Below are 15,837 nucleotides of genomic sequence, written 5' to 3' on the forward strand. Positions count from 1 at the left end.
TAAAAAAAAATCGACCCTGAAAGCTCAACCTCGTTTAGCCACATTTCAGGTACCTTAATATTATGCTGCTGAATTGCATTAAAATACGCCGATGTTTTTTGTTTTTTTTTGCAACAGGGGTCCATGATGTTTTACACTCAGCTCTTCACGTCCAAGCGAGGCTCATTAGCGAAGATTTGGCTCGCAGCTCACTGGGAGAAGAAGCTCACCAAAGCCAACGTGTTCGAATGCAACCTGGAAACGACCATCAGGGACATCCTGTCACCAAAGGTAGGCCCAGCCTCCATAAACAAAGCCAGCCATGATGTATTATATATAGGAAGCATCTGTGAGGGAATTTTTTTAAGTTATGGTCTTTAATAGTGCTACACATCCATTTACAACTTTGTTTTTTTTTTTTTTTAAATTGGAAATCACTGATATTTCAGTCTGTAGGAACGTCCTCCTTTCAGCACATGAGTAGCAAGGACTAATTAAGACACATTAGATGTCTGTATTTATTTTTGAATTATTGTATTCCCTTTGTATAAAACCGTACACTTTAAACACCCTCATAGTCTTCTAAAAGGTGTGCAGTCCAAACGTAATCATGGTGAGTGGAGCACGGGTTCATCGGAAACTGAGGATCTCGTTGTTTTGAGTTCTTTAGGGAGTGACCTTTGCAAAGCCAGTATTTTTTTAATGATTGGCACTGCCTGTGCACAAAGAAAGGCTGCGTCGTCTTTTATTCATCATACCCAAATGTAGCAGCTGGTCTTTAAAAGGTCCAGCGGATGCATTGAAACCGTGACCGATGAAGATGATCGTCAACATTGTCCCGTCATCACCCAAATAAATATTTTTTTTTTAAAAGTTTTCCATCGATTGACTGATTTGAATAAGCTGTGACGTGTGAATTCCGCTTGTCTTTTGCAGATGAAAATTGGCTTGAGGACATCTGGACATCTGCTCCTCGGTGTGGTCAAAATCTACTCGAGGAAAGCAAATTACCTCCTCCAAGACTGCAACAATGCCCTGGTCAGAGCTAAATTGGCATTCAGGCCAGGTAACACACCCCATTTGTTCTGTCGGCGCCAACAAGCGTTGAAATGTGACTGACACACAGAGACGGTGTTGGACGGTTGGAAGAGCTGACAACACTTGAACTGAAATGATACTTATAGCTTTCCAGCGGCGAGAACATTACGACAGCCACAAGCAGGCATCAAGTTGATATATTAAGCTTTTCAGGCGAAGTTACATTTGTAAATTTCTGCATAATGAAGGTGGCAAAATTCTGCTTATGGAACTTTTTTTATATATATATTTTGTATCACAAGATATGGAACACTAGTGAAGGTGATGTTATTTCTCTCAAAATTATTCAACGTGTACAGATTTTGTAAAAAAAAAAAAAAAAACAACAACCATGAAACTGAATGTAGATGTTTTCAGAATTTATTTGCACTATAAACCAAAATGATTTCCTTAACGACCACCAGGGGGCGGTGTAAGGGACGCTTAACCAGTCTGTTCCGTTGTTATTGTTTCAAAATGGATTATCAGATCGAGAAGGCAGTGAAAACATAAGAAAAGTAAAAAGGAATGAATAGTTAAGGTCTGGTGGGTCATTGCACCTCGAGTCTTAAGTAGGTGTGGAGTTGGAGGGGACAAATTTGGCTGCTCCAGCCAGAAGTTCTCTTATCTCTTATCAGCTATTGTGATTTTCATACCTGACATCATCAGAATAACAGAACACTGCCGATAGTTTTATTTATTTATTTTTTTAAATCTCTTAAGCTGGATCACTTGTTCCTCTCAAACTCCTGAACACAGAACGTTTCGGCATTATTTTCATCTTTTTGTCTCCAGGACAGACCGATTTGCCCCAAGAGGGACTCGAAGCAACAATTAAAGCAATTACCTTGGTTGAAGGTTTTAATACTTTTGACGACCAGCTGCCACTAAGCAGGTACCGTTTTGAAACAGCAGTTGAAGGGTGCTTTTAAAAAGATGATCGTGATTATAAAATGCAGATTGATTATCACAGTGAAGATTGCGTTATGGGTTGGTGAAGGATGGATGAATGATTTTTATACCCCAATGAAGAAATATGGTGTCTACGCTCACTCTGTCGACAGCAACATCGACATTGCCGATCATTTTTCACTGAACCAGAGTCGATCAGAGGAAATCACTATGAAAGAGCAGTTTGAAACCACCTTATTGAGCATCAACGACTTTGGTAAGAAACACACTGATTTTCAGTCTTTTATATCTCACTGTTAATCTGTCTTGCATTTAACCTTTCAATATTTTCCTAAAATCGCAGCGCCTTTAAAAGTTCTAATGTTTTCAGATGTAAAAGGAACCACTGTTTGGATGATCCGTGTGATTTTACATTTATAACAGTTCAGGGGTTTCCTGCCAATGTCCGACACTAACTTTGTGATTTTATTTTATTTCTTTTTTTTGTTGTCTCTTTTTCTTTCATTGGATGTCCTCTAGAAGAGCCTCAAGGCTATACAAACAATCTGCTGGACATAAGCTTCCACAGCTTCACACAAACTGGAGATCTATTTGGAGACGAGGATAGAGAACTGGATCTTCTTGGTAATCGTTTGATTGGCCACAAGCAGGTCTTGTTGTATATTTGAACAATTTCTGGCTTACTGATTTATAAGGTGCGTTTACACATCATTTTAAACTTAATCCTGACATTTTTGTGACATAATGCATCTGAATATGGTTCTTAAATGAGCGTGTAGGTGCGTGACATTGTTGATATTCGTGGAGAATGTGTTTGGCTTCCACAAATATCAAGAATCCCCTGGATTCGTGAATGTCGATCAGTTTTTGATGGTCTCAAGCGTTCTAATTCTAAACTTGTAAAAGAGGATTTATATTGCGATTTTTCTTTTTCTGCTCAGAACACATTTGGGTTTATTTGAATAACAATAATCACTCATTCGAGCTGTACTGAGGAAGTCTATAGGGCCACTCGCAATCATTTTCATTGTCAATACTGGAGTAGTTTCTCCTGATTTTTTATTTTTTGCATACGTTATTTGCAATTGCAGCTCGAGCCAGATTTTCTAACCCAGGCTTTAAACCTTACGACTCATTCTGGACAGAAGACTGAACGTAATATAATTTGAGTCTGACACATTGACAGAGAGGTGGTCCGAACTATACCACTACTTTCAAATGACATCCAAATAAAATTATTGTACACCGCATGTTCCTCACCTTGCAGACTTTTTGACCAACTCCGCTGACCACCCTGAGCTGACGGACTTCATCTCAGAAGAGCCACGAAGTGTGACTATGGAGCACGACGCACAAAATGATCAACAAGGTGATTGAGATGTTCACCTCGGGAGTGGTGGTTTTGTTTGATGTCACAGCAGCAACTCTTTTTTTTTTTTTTTTTAAACAAGACTCCATGAGATTTCCAGAAACTGAGAGCAGACGGGTTGTGGGGATGGAGACTCCCACAAGCCACCAGACCACACTGCTCGCTCATGAGGAAGAAGCGTTTGCCCTGGAGCCGATCGCCGTCACTCGTAAGCACTTAAAATCACGGCTGTTGTTCTTTTTTTTTGCATTTTTCCACAACTGAATAAATCTTTCGTGCTGGATACTTGAGACTGAAACTCGCTCCGATATCGTCTCATCTTCAGCGACGTCTGCGAGAAAGAGAGGCAAAAGACGACGCAAGTTGGTGGTGGACAACGTCAAAGAGCTGAGCAACGGCTTCATCGAGCAGCAGCTGAGTGACTATTCAGACCTGGTTGCCCCTTTGGAGCTGGCTCCCCCGACGGCGGAGCTCATGCACTGGAAGGAGAACGGGGGAGCCGACAAGCTGTTTTCACGGCCGTGTTCAGTTACGGTGAGCCGACGGATAATGGAGGTAATGATCTACACGAATGGCCGCGTGTCTAAAACAAAAAAAAAAGTTCAGTTTGAACATGTTTGATTCTTCCCTTTGGAGAAAAGGAAACTGAAATATCAAATTCAGGTGTTGATGTCATTTGAAATGACGACTTGCAATCCAGTGCTGGCGAAGGATTTCACTCAAATGACGATAATTACTTTCACGGGGTTGAGATGTATTCGACAAGCAAAATACGAGAGATGGCACCTGATGATATGGTTAAGAAGTGACTGTCGTATATAAACTTACCAGCACTCATGTTTTAGTTTTGGTTTTATTCCATATTTATTTATTCCTTCAAATCAATCAGTTTGACTCTCATACTGCCACCTTCATGATAAAGTGGATCTATTAAAAAAAAACCTATCAGGTGACCCAATGAAACAGACGTTAACTTGTTACATTAAGTTTGGATTTCTCTGTTACAATCACTGTTGTATGTTGTGCTGTATAATAAAGTGAATTGAAGTGTTTTTTAAGGACGTTTGAGGTAACGCAACACGACTCACTATATACCACAGTTCTTATTGTGTCCACATGATACATGTCACCGCACAAAAGCCTCATAATAACATTTTGCCTTTGCAGTTCTTCTCCCACAGAGTCTTTCAGGTGAAATCTCACAGCGTGTGTGAGGTGGAAGAGATGCGTCAAGAGGGGCAAGAAGGTAGAAAACGTGCTTTTTTTTCGTGATCCAGTCAAATCATTATTTCTAATAATTATAATCTTGGGTTGTGACGTTGCAGTGCAGAGGAATACAAGCTCCTTCATCACCAACATCAGTGAAGTTTCTTCTATCAGTCCCGACAAATCCCACGTGACTGAGCCGACGGTCCTCGATCACACCGACAGCCACTGCCGGGACAGTGCGCAGTTTGACCCGGTGAGCCTTAATGGGCCCCGGCGACCGTGTCATGAAAGGAAAAGGCGTCTTCGCCATGTTGTTGCCGTCACGTCATCTCCGCCGTCTTTGCCCAACAGGGCGAGCCCAGTTCAGGCGAGTCTCTTCCGGCACCTCCGTCAGAGGACTCGCTGTTCGTCCATCCGTCGACCGTGACCCAAGATACTCAGTCCACTTCGCTCCACACCCAGGTGCCTCTGACACCGATCGAAAAACGAGTCATGAGCCGCCTCGGCGTCAGTCTGACTGAAGTGTGTCGTTCGTCTCGTCTGCAGTCTCTGCTGACCGGCGAGGACTTTGAGGAGAGGAGAGCCACCAGACAAGCCCAGAGGCTTCTGACGACTCTCAAAGTAAGACTCTTTTCATATGGATCAACAAACCTCTTGCCTTGACAATGTGTTGGCGAAGGACACAAGACCACTGACCAGTGTTCTTTCCATTTTAACACTGATGTATATTTACATTGATGTTGAATGAATTTGGTTTGTAAGGTGTCAGGTTTAGGCTATAGACATTTATTAAATCTGCAAGAAAGAACAAGACAACAAGGGTGATTTTTACTCGCGAGGAGAACGAACAGGAGGCGCCCAAGTTACACCTCCGACCCACTCTGAACTCCCTGCCACTCTCCTGCGCTTTTATTTCGATTAACAGATGGGAGGGTTTACACGATATGCAACACAGAAAAAACACATTGCTATGCTAAACAGTTGTAGAGAATGGCAGTCTCCCCTGGAGGCGTGGGATGCTACCGAGACGTCAGCTGAGGCAAGGTTGCAGTGTCCTTGCTTATCAGCCTCCGTCAGAGTGCCCCTGCCAAGGCAGAACACATGTTTATACAAAGTTAAACAACAGCGTCTGAGTGACGCTGCCAAATAAAGACAGAAGGAATAAGATCGAGATTAAGCATGAATATGGCAACTATATATAAAAACACTCTAACATAAGGCCACATAATGAAAAACGCTGCATCCAAACACCCCAAGTCAGAACAAACAGTCAAAAAACACTGAAGTCCGTTGGATTGACCTTCATTTTCTCCTCAAGATTTATGAGCAGTTAACCTGCAATAAATAACCTTTTCAGGTAGCGCACCCACTGACTGCCGCACCATCGGCTAGTGTGGAGAGTAGATCTGAGACATTTTATTTCCTACGTTTAAACTGTCTATATTATCGCTCAAGATAAAATGTAATAAATAGATAAATATATTCAAAAGAAGTGTTTACATTTCTTTGTTTAGGACTTAAAATCATAACTTCTACAAGGTTCACTTGAACAGTAACTTCTGGTGTGGCCCAATGTTTTTGTTTTTTTTACCTGCATCTTTTTCCCCCATTTCAGATAATAGTTTGTTTGGAGCTGTTTGACTAGAAAATTTTTATCGCGTTTGTTAATAAATCATTGAATTTATTTTAATTCTGCATTCAGTTTTATGCTCGTCACAGAACCGCTCCGATCAAATACACAAGCGAGCACAACGCCACATGAGCCGTCGACAGCTTAAATAAAGCTTCAATCCAAATGAAATTTAACAAGAGAAACCAAACACTCATGTTGTGTGTGTGTGTGTTTTATAGCAGATCCAGAGCGGCGGTGAGGCCAGCTTCAGCCTCGTGGCGCTCTGCAGAGGAAGAGTTCGTTCACAGGCTGCGAAAACCTTCTTCTGTTTCCTCCTGCTGAAGAAACGACAAGCTGTGGAACTGTCCCAGAGCGCACCGTACGAAGACGTCCTGGTCACACCCGGACCCGCGTTCTACGAATAATTAAAGCGGAGGCCGTTAAATTAATTAAAACGAGTGAGCATCCTGGCTGTAAATAGATCCGCTTTTAAAAGAGACGACGCATGTTCTGTTACTGAAGCAGGCTCCGGAATCTGATTTAATTATCCAAAAAAAGAAAAGAAAGAAAGAAACTTTATTTCTGTAGCAAAACTCTTGATATATCGTTGGCACTTTTCTTAAACTCTTTGTCAGACTGGTTTTGTATGAGATATGACAGACATGGACCTCCCTGCATGGTTAGTTATGCGTTTGATGCAGTTCCTTGATTTTTTTTTTTTTTTACTCTTATGTCAGCCATTGTGGATGCATCTCGTGCTACTTAATTTAAATATATAAATATGTACGTGGAATGCATTTATCAGAGCTGAATGTTGCCAATTTTACTTTAAAATAGTAGTAAAATATTGAAAGGCCATTCATTTTTCATTCTTGCCATTGCTCTGTGAAAATGAGCAAAACACATAGTGAGACTAATAGATTTAGATGTTTTCCCCTTTAAAAGACTTTGCTTATAACTAATGCTTCAATAAGCAGTCTGGATAGCTGTGCAATAATTTTTTTAATGAATTTTCCCCTTCAGCTTGACTCGGACTACAACAATAAACTATTATTAACAAACACAGACACATTCATAAACTACATTTTATACAATCCCACAAGTCGCTGAAGGGTCACTTCAGCAAGTCAGAGCTCAGAAACACGACGTGTTCAGCAATAGTATTTATTTGCATTGACGGTTCATAATGACAAATTAAAGGGTTAAGAGTGGAAGTTGTTTGTCTGCTATCTATGTAACTGTAAATATGTTGTTGTGGTTTTTGTCCTGGACTGTAATAAAAGATTAATCCTGAGGAGTGCCTGTCATTTGTGAACAAACCGTTTCAACTGTGTGTGTGTCTGAACGATACTCAGATTATTATTATCTAGTCAAAGAATACAAACTGTTAGTGGCAAAGTGCCAGGAGTGGGTGAGACACGCCCAGAGTTGCTCGATACTGGAGGGACTGGATTTCTTCCTCACGATTAAAAATGAGAAAATATGTGATCACTTGTGCTGAAGAAGAGAATTCATCTTTCTAGAAAGATCAAACGTGGATTTCTAGTCTCCACATGAAAGTCTTTGGACTGTAGGAGGAGAACATACAAACTCCACAGAGAAAGTAATGTCAAGACTGCAATCAAAATATGTATTTTTATTTTGGTATTGACATTGACGATGCAATGTAAAGTTTTGTTTTTTAATTTGACTAAAATGACAGGATAGTTTTTGAAGTCTAATATGTCACAGTAATTAGTGTTGCTCAAAGATGAGAAAAAAATAGAAAACAAATCAGAGTTCTTAAGTCCCCATGTAATCTACTCTGTACTTTTTTTTTAAATGCACAGTTTAAGCATGACACCAGACAACCACAGGACTTTGTCCCACACAGTTGTCAGTGAACCACGTCTGGTCAGGGAAAGTGCACCTCTGCGTCAAAGTATATACTATTAAAGGCACCAGTAAAGTATTTTACCTTAGAGCTTCTATCTGCCTCCGTCTCACACTATCTTCTGCCTAAACTACTGTTTTCATCTCCCGCATCCTGAGTGCAATATCCACTTTGTCTGTCTAAAGTAACCATCTCACCCTCACCCATTCCTCTGATCCTGATTAATTCGCCTAACATCGATCTAAATGTATTTGGTTGCTTTCTACCACTGCTGTTCATCCTGCCGCCTTGTATGATAACAGTTCCTGTCAGTTCAACGGTTTGCTTGAACATGCTGGCAAGTGATCGTCTGTGAAGAATGATAAACGGAGCATCTGGAGTATTAACTTTTTCTACATTTTATGTTACAGCCTTATTCCAAAATGCACTAAATTCCTTTTCCCTTCAACAACAACATGAATAAATTTTTTTTTCTTTTTTTCTGAACTTTGTGCCACCTTGGTCATGGCGCCGTGGGATTAGACTAGAATGGTTTCACAGCTGTGAAAAATGGTGGATGCTTTGGGGTCAGTTTTTTGCATTTTCTGCGGTCAACTTAGGTTGTAAAACGGGTCCTGGACGAAGATGAGCCGTCCAGATGGGACTTTACGGTCACTCATACCTTATTTGGAAGGTCCATGCGTAGCATTTGGACCTCTATAAAATGAGACGAGATCCTACACTCAGTAGAGGAAGCAGATTGGCAACGCTAACTCCCGGGTTGAACAGCAAGCAAGAAGGCATCACCGAAGTCCTTTTTCATCCTCTTTGACACACCTGTTGTTGTTTACTTCATAACCTGGTGCCCAAACAGGGACACGGGCTTGTTGTTTACTTCACCAGCCTGTATGGAAACTTGCTCCAGAGTCCTCTTGATTCATCTTTCAGCAGTACGACCCCAAACACAGCCAGGATACCAAAGGAGGCTTCGGGTGAATGTCGTTCAGTGGCTCAACTGGAACCCAGACTTAAATCTGATTCCACATCTCTTAATAGGTCTGAAAATATCTGTGAACCAACACTTCCCATCCAACCCGATGGAGCTTGACAGGTGCTGCAAAGAGGAATGGACCAAACTGCCCAGATAGGTGTACCAAGCTCGTGAAATCATATTCTAAAAACACTTGATTTTTTTTTTTTTCAATCCACATTATGAAATACGGCTGTAACATAACAAAATGTGGAAAAAGTTAAGTTCCACGAAGGCTTTCCAGATGCACCGTATGTTGTATACCCCCCCACATTGGGTTAAATTGCTCAGACACACGATCAGGGAAAAATAGATCAGACTGTGGACTTTGGGATTAGAAGTCAATGACCAGCTGATCCCAGGTTGAACCGTGAGTCAGCAGCTGTCAGCAGGGAAACACTGTTTAGGCTTAGTTACTTATTGTTTTTTAATTCATTCACATTTGTGTGTGATAGTTTTCACCTTAAAATGCACTTAACTCATGCTGTAAGCAAACAATCAAAACATCAGCTCTTCTCATCGCCTGATAAAATAACAATTTATTGTCTTTTGTAAAAATGTGGCCCTGGAGTCCACGTTCAATACTAAGTGCTTCATGCTTTGATTCATTAGCTTAGTAAACTTAATTGAGATCATCTTCACAGATTACAAACACAGGGTTGTTCAGACTTCAGTGCGAAACTGCAGAGTGGTATCCCTCATCTTCTTCTTGTAGTCTTCATCAAACTCTTCATTCTGAGCCACAGTGAAGTGATTCTTCCAGTCACCGACTTTTCCTGCAGAACCACAGAGGCTCAGTCAAGGTCCTTGTGCTGGTGAATTTCACTGCAACCGATCATAGTTGTCCATACCTTTTCTCATGAAGGGAGAAATTTTGAAATCCATGACAGCGATTGTTGAGTAGTTAACCATCTCATCCTTCTTCATGTTGTCAAACTGGACCCCTCCTACGATTCTTGTCTTCTCCTCGGCTGAAGGAGTCAAACCAAGAAAGGAGCAGAGCTTGTCTATTTCTCGTCCGGTGTCCTGAAAACGCACGGTGGATTAGCTTCGCTGCGAAACGACTTCAAAAGACCTTTAGAAATACCGTCTTATTGGCGAAATCCATACAACCAGCTCAATTACCTCAACCATGTCTTCAAAGAACATGTAGTGGAGGTTCGAGTAAGTCTCTTTCTTCTTCCACCAGTTGGTCACATGATCGTACCAGGATCCAAACACCACTGGGACCAGAGAATAGAGGAGTACTGAAGCAGTGTGGAATGAACAGCTGCCATGTTGTCACGATAGTTTTCCATACGCACTCTTTCCCTGCATGAATCTCTGCAGGTAGCTGCTCCAGTCTCCAGGCTCTGGTTCGACCATGTTCATGCGATCAAAATGGAAGTAAGATACCACGTTGTCCTTTGCATTCCGGGCCACATAGACTATCTGCAGAAGAAGAGAAAGAGAAGAAGAAAAAAAACATTGGTTAAAAATACACATAAGTGAAGCAAATAAGGCGTACGGATAAAACACAGAAGTGAATGCTACCCTGCAGTTTTGCTCCCAAAAGGACTTTGGTACAAACTGCACAGGGAAATGAGTTTTAATGAGTCGAGGGGTGGTGGTCATCTGGTCCACCTGGTCTTTTCCTGTGTGAAGAAGTGAAGATGACGTTAGTCGAGCTCTTCATACGGTAAGAAATGTACAACACCTAATGTAACTATAACAATATTAACCTTTCAGCATGGTTTAAACTGAAGAAGCTTTTTTCTAATCATGTTTGTAAGAAATGTGGTAATGATGCCTGTCAACCTGTAGCCACGGAGGGGATCATGATCTCCAAGAAAGGCACTCTGTTATAGATGGGGATTGTTGATTGACGCTCTGACGACACTTGACCAAAGTAGAGCAGATCGAGGATATAAGAAGCCCACGTGGTGCCTGAAAAGAGACAGAAAGACACGATGAACTAGAGCCGCCATCAATTCTGTAATGCATTTGACTGACTCTCTTAAATGAGATGATGCACTGTATCACCACCACACCGACACTAGTGCCTTTTTAAAAAAAATATTTGATCTGATCTGATAACCCTGATAATCTTCCATCCTGATCTCATCCACATAATTCTACCTCAAATTTTTAACCTCCTTGATTTTTAAAAACATTTACTCAATAATGTCCCACAAAGTTGCATAATCCCTCGCTTGTACAGCCAATAATACGGTTCCATACTCACTGAAACCAAGATATAAAGAGCTTATCTCAACCCCTCACCTATGCACACATAATTTTACAAGCCATCGTGCAATAACACAGGCTGCAGGACTGACCTGCTTTAGGATATGTGGCGATGAGGATATCGTCCGGTCTGGCCTGAAAGTTTTGAACGTTCTCCCAATTGTCTGTGAAATATCGGGTCATTGAGACTCCGTGGAAGTCAAACAGCACTCCTCGTGTAGACGAATCCATCTTCAAAAGAGAAAACAGCAAAAACAAAGTAGATTTCAAAACATACAGAAGATATGAACAACTATCATGAAGTGGAAAAGAGACTGAACTGGACTCTACATTGCGATCAGCTCCCGACAGTGACATCAGATTGTCTTACTGGACAGTTTCTGCACCAGAAACAATCCAGTTAAAAACACAGAAATACTGTTGTTGTTTTTTTGAAGACTTTACAACTGTCAAAACACTGACTTGTCCTCAAGGGAGAAAAGAGTGAGAGAGATCTTCTGGGTAAAGCTGCTGAGAACATGCTGCCCATTAAGTCTGCGTGTCAAGATAAACCAAAGGCAGATTTAAAGTAAAACATGTTGCTCACAAAAAGAAAGCCATTATTAGTAACTGTGTCATATATCTTAACAAGGTTCATGGACTCACTGTTGGCAGCAGATGTCTGTCTTCTTCAAGTTTGTCCTGTGCGGCAAATACTTTCTTCTGTTCACCTCGATTTCCCCCTACAGTTGCATAACAGAGGCTCACTTCCCGATGAAATTCTAAAAGCTCTGCCGCTCCTCCCTCCCTTTCACATTTCTGGACTGCTCTGTGTGTGTGCATGTGTGTGTGTGTGCATGTGTGTGTACATTCTTTCTACAAATATGTTCACCCTGAAAGGTCTGGCACCCCTTTCAGGCTAAACTTGTAGGAGATCAACTCTGAAACTTTTATAAATACTTCAAATGTAAAGGTTGGACTTTAATTAGTCATGTCTATGAGTGAGTAGTTCAACCACACCCTGAAAGCAATGATTTATTAGATGTTTTTTCCAATAATTGTGGTTTAAAAGTATTCAAATTTATTCATCTTGGAGCTGCTTTATCTTGTGCAGGGTGACTATGGGTGAGGGCAGGATAAAGGTGGACACGTGTCCAGTGCATTTCAGGACAAACACAGACAGACAGACAACCACACACATACACTCACAATTACACCGAGGGGTCAATTTAGGGTCACCAGTTAACGTCATATGCATGTTTTTGGACTGTGGAAGAATGCACACACATGGAGAAAATGTAAACTCCATGATCTGACCGTTTAATGTAATGAAAACCGCAGTCATTGATAAACTTCAAATAAAGCTTCCACAGAATAGCTGATATTGTCAAGCCAAGTCTTATCATATGACCACACTAAGTGGTGATTAAAGTTTGTGATAAGTGATCTGCTTTCATGTTGAAGTTATTCAGAATCAGACAGAGAATCCAAATGCATGACGCAGTTAATTCTAGTCCAGGATTCTGGGCACAAAAGATAGTCCATCAAACTGGTGTGTAGATAGACTAATATAAACAAGGCCCAATAAGCAGATTCTTAATGTGATGGAGGTCAAACACAAGGCAAGGCACAGGCCCCAGCACGTAAGAGTGATCCGGGTGAGGGAGCACAGAAGAAGAATGAGACACGAAGCAGCGGGGGTTGGGGACTTGAACTTTTATTTTCAATGCAGTACAAATCAGGACTGTCATCAATCAGTAAAGGACCAATCAAGAGCAAGTGTCAACGATCATTTTAGTTGGTGTTTATTTGCAATAGCAATGCAGTTGTCGGTATGTGTTTACCCAGGTCCAACGCTCTCACACCAAACTATACTGTCAAATCAGGACCATTCACTTTAATACATGATTAGTCTTTTGATTTCATGTGTTCATTCGTCATTCAAGCCTTGCAGCATCTGCACTCTGCTCCTCTCCAGTCGGGAGTTCCTCGTCCATCATTCAACATCTACACATCTGGTTCCATTCAGACTTCAGTGCGAAACTGCAGAGTGGTATCCTTCATCTTCTTCTTGTAGTCTTGATCAAACTCTTCATTCTGTGCCACAGTGAAGTGATTCTTCCAGTCACTGACTTTTCCTGCAGAACCACAGAGACTCAGTCAAGGTCCTTGTGCTGGTGAATTTCACTGCAACCGATCATGTTTGACCATACCTTTTCTCATGAAGGGAGAAATTTTGAAATCCATGACCGCAGAGGTTGAGTAGTTAACCATCTCATCCTTCTTCATGTTGTCAAACTGGACCCCTCCTACGATTCTTGTCTTCTCCTCGGCTGAAGGAGTCAAACCAAGAAAGGAGCAGAGCTTGTCTATTTCTCGTCCGGTGTCCTGAAAGCACATGGTTCAATCTTGTCATTGCTTTTAGACAAGGATTGAGAGAACCGGTATAAACTTGGATAGCAAAAGAACAAACAACTAACTTACCTCAACCATGTCTTCAAAGAACATGTAGTGGAGATTGGTATAAGTCTCTTTCTTCTTCCACCAGTTGTTTACATGATCGTACCAGGATCCAAACACCACTGAGATCAAAGAATAATATATTAAATAGGAAATAAGCAGTTTGTGATACTAATGCATCGCTTTGTGACATTAACCTTATGTTCATATTTAATACATACTCTTTCCCTGCATGAATCTCTGAAGGTAGCTGCTCCAGTCTCCAGGCTCCGGCTGGATCTTGGTCATGCGGTCAAAGTGGAAAAAGGACACAGCATTGTCTTTTGCATTGCGTGCAACGTAGACTATCTAGAAGAAAAAGAGAGAAAAATACAATTAACCATGAATAAAGATTCACATTGAGTTTAAAAAGTAGAGAGCAAAACCCAACAAATGAGTCTGGCTTTCCACACAGACCACAGGAAGTTCACAGAAACCAGTATTAGTAAAAAAAAAAAAACCGCTCGCCTCATTGTGTTCCCTAATTCAAGGGCTTTGGAGCCTTTCTGTGAGGAGTTTGCATGTTTTTCCTTGTGTGTAGCTGTTCTACAGTTTTCCGTCTACTGTTGAAAAACGTGTATACACGTGCTACTGTGAGAACCTGTGGTATCTGTGAATAGAGCGTCATAAACTGTAGAAGAGACGACACAAGGAAAGAGACTCTGAGACACTTGACAGACAAAGGAGAACAAAATTGTCTTGTAAATCTACTCAATCTACCTCTAAAGACATAAATCTGTTATTTCATCACATGCAATATCGTACCCTGCAGTTTTGCTCCCAAAAGGACTTTGGCACAAGCTGGATAGGAAGATGAGTTTTAATGAGTCGAGGGGACGTAGGCAGATTGTTCGCGTACTCTGTTCCTGTGTGAAGAAATAAAGATGCATCAACAAAACCTATTTCTTGCAAAACACTGTTTTTGTTTTACTGTGTTAAAAAAAAAAAAATGGAATAGTGATTTAAGCAAAGAAAAAGAAAAACTAATTCAAAAAAGCAAGCCTGGTGTAACAATGACTCTCAGATAAGCTTTACTGTTTTGTATAAAACCTGATTATGGTCGTCAACCTGAACCAAATCCCGGGTGAAGTATCTCGATGAAAGGCACTCTCTCATATATCGGAATGGCTTTCTCTCGCCGACCAAAGTAAAGTAAATCAAGGATGTTGGAAACCCACGTCGTCCCTACAGAGAGAGAGAGAGAGAGAAAGAGCGAGAGAGAGAGAGAGAGTCACACCCTCAATTCGTGACCCGACTGTGTCGATAGATAAGACGAGGAGAGAAGACCATCATCCCTTCACCTCTACACACATTTGTTTTGAGCCATTAATCATTTAGAACGGTTGAATTCAACATTCAGTCGACGGTTCATTAAAATCATTACATAAAGACACACCTGTGTGACATAATGTAACCCCACCTTGTTCTTAACTTTAACCTCACTTGAACTCAACACAACAAGTCTGAACTCTTCGGAGAAGGACAAACACTGATGGCTGCCCTGGCCCTCCCCAAAAAAGTGTCCCAGTACTGTAACACACAGTTTTTGTTGTTCCCACAAAGTTACATAATCCCAACTTTCTACTACAGCATAGCAATACTGATTCACCAAAGCCAAGATATAAAGAGCTTATTTCAACCCCTCACCTTTACACAGGTGTCTTTATGAGCCGTCATGCAATGACTCAGGACTCAGGACTGACCTGCTTTAGGATATGTGGCGATGAGAATATCGTCCGGTCTGGCTTTAAAGTTTTGAATGTTCTCCCAGTTGTCGGTGAAATATCGGGTCATTGAGACGCCGTGGAAATCCAACAGCTCCGGTCGAGGATCATCCATCTTCTTAAGAGTAAGAAATATCAAACAAAGCCAAATGAGAAAGCAAAGCAAAAAAGTAAACATCCTAATTCTACGAGCGTTAACTGCAGCATTGTCTTCATGTCAAAAAAGAGGGGTAAGTTGTCAGAATGTCCTGCAGGACACTTACTGTAAGTTTCTGCAGCAACAATAATCACAAACAGTGCTCAGAATGTAATTGAATATAATTGCATTTATACGTGCATTACTGTTTTGTGCATTACAAAAACCTTTGA

At 41.1% G+C, this 15,837-nt stretch overlaps 3 protein-coding genes across 3 annotated transcripts; 1 reads left to right on the forward strand and 2 right to left on the reverse strand.

Annotated features, from left to right (window-relative positions):
* Positions 1-123: 123 nt before the first annotated feature.
* LOC308130523 (double-strand-break repair protein rad21 homolog) lies at positions 124-9,006 on the forward strand (the record flags this gene model as incomplete). The annotated part of the gene is made up of 11 exons (XM_080496926.1): positions 124-270; positions 916-1,045; positions 1,852-1,951; positions 2,121-2,224; positions 3,420-3,545; positions 3,663-3,871; positions 4,505-4,583; positions 4,663-4,799; positions 4,898-5,008; positions 5,093-5,167; positions 8,959-9,006. 11 exons carry the CDS (start codon positions 124-126, stop codon positions 9,004-9,006), a joined length of 1,266 nt encoding a protein of 421 aa, XP_080353052.1.
* Positions 9,007-9,500: 494 nt separating this feature from the next.
* LOC308130314 (cytosolic sulfotransferase 2-like) lies at positions 9,501-12,012 on the reverse strand. Its single transcript, XM_080496600.1, has 8 exons — positions 11,912-12,012; positions 11,359-11,497; positions 10,838-10,966; positions 10,574-10,674; positions 10,345-10,471; positions 10,166-10,263; positions 9,892-10,066; positions 9,501-9,816 (listed from the first exon to the last, which is right to left on the reverse strand). The coding sequence occupies exons 2-8, from the start codon at positions 11,495-11,497 to the stop codon at positions 9,704-9,706; spliced, it is 882 nt and encodes a 293-aa protein (XP_080352726.1). The 5' UTR covers positions 11,912-12,012; the 3' UTR covers positions 9,501-9,703.
* Positions 12,013-13,125: 1,113 nt separating this feature from the next.
* Positions 13,126-15,583, reverse strand: LOC308130315 (cytosolic sulfotransferase 2-like; the record flags this gene model as incomplete). The annotated part of the gene is made up of 7 exons (XM_080496601.1): positions 13,126-13,383; positions 13,459-13,633; positions 13,730-13,827; positions 13,927-14,053; positions 14,510-14,610; positions 14,813-14,929; positions 15,448-15,583. The coding sequence occupies 7 exons, from the start codon at positions 15,581-15,583 to the stop codon at positions 13,271-13,273; spliced, it is 867 nt and encodes a 288-aa protein (XP_080352727.1). The 3' UTR covers positions 13,126-13,270.
* Positions 15,584-15,837: the final 254 nt, after the last annotated feature.

Source organism: Blennius ocellaris (assembly GCF_963422515.1).
Source record: "Blennius ocellaris genome assembly, chromosome: 5".
NCBI classification, from domain to species: domain Eukaryota; kingdom Metazoa; phylum Chordata; class Actinopteri; order Blenniiformes; family Blenniidae; genus Blennius; species Blennius ocellaris.

Bases quoted from the DNA above. Each gene is read 5' to 3' on its own strand.
- LOC308130314 (XM_080496600.1), bottom strand. From the start codon at position 11,497: ATGGATTCGTCTACACGAGGAGTGCTGTTTGACTTCCACGGAGTCTCA. The intron at 10,264-10,344 runs GTGCGTATGGAA...CTCTGGTCCCAG, and splicing joins GAGATTCATGCAGGGAAAGA to TGGTGTTTGGATCCTGGTAC. The intron at 9,817-9,891 runs GTATGGACAACT...GTGGTTCTGCAG, and splicing joins TTCTCCCTTCATGAGAAAAG to GAAAAGTCGGTGACTGGAAG.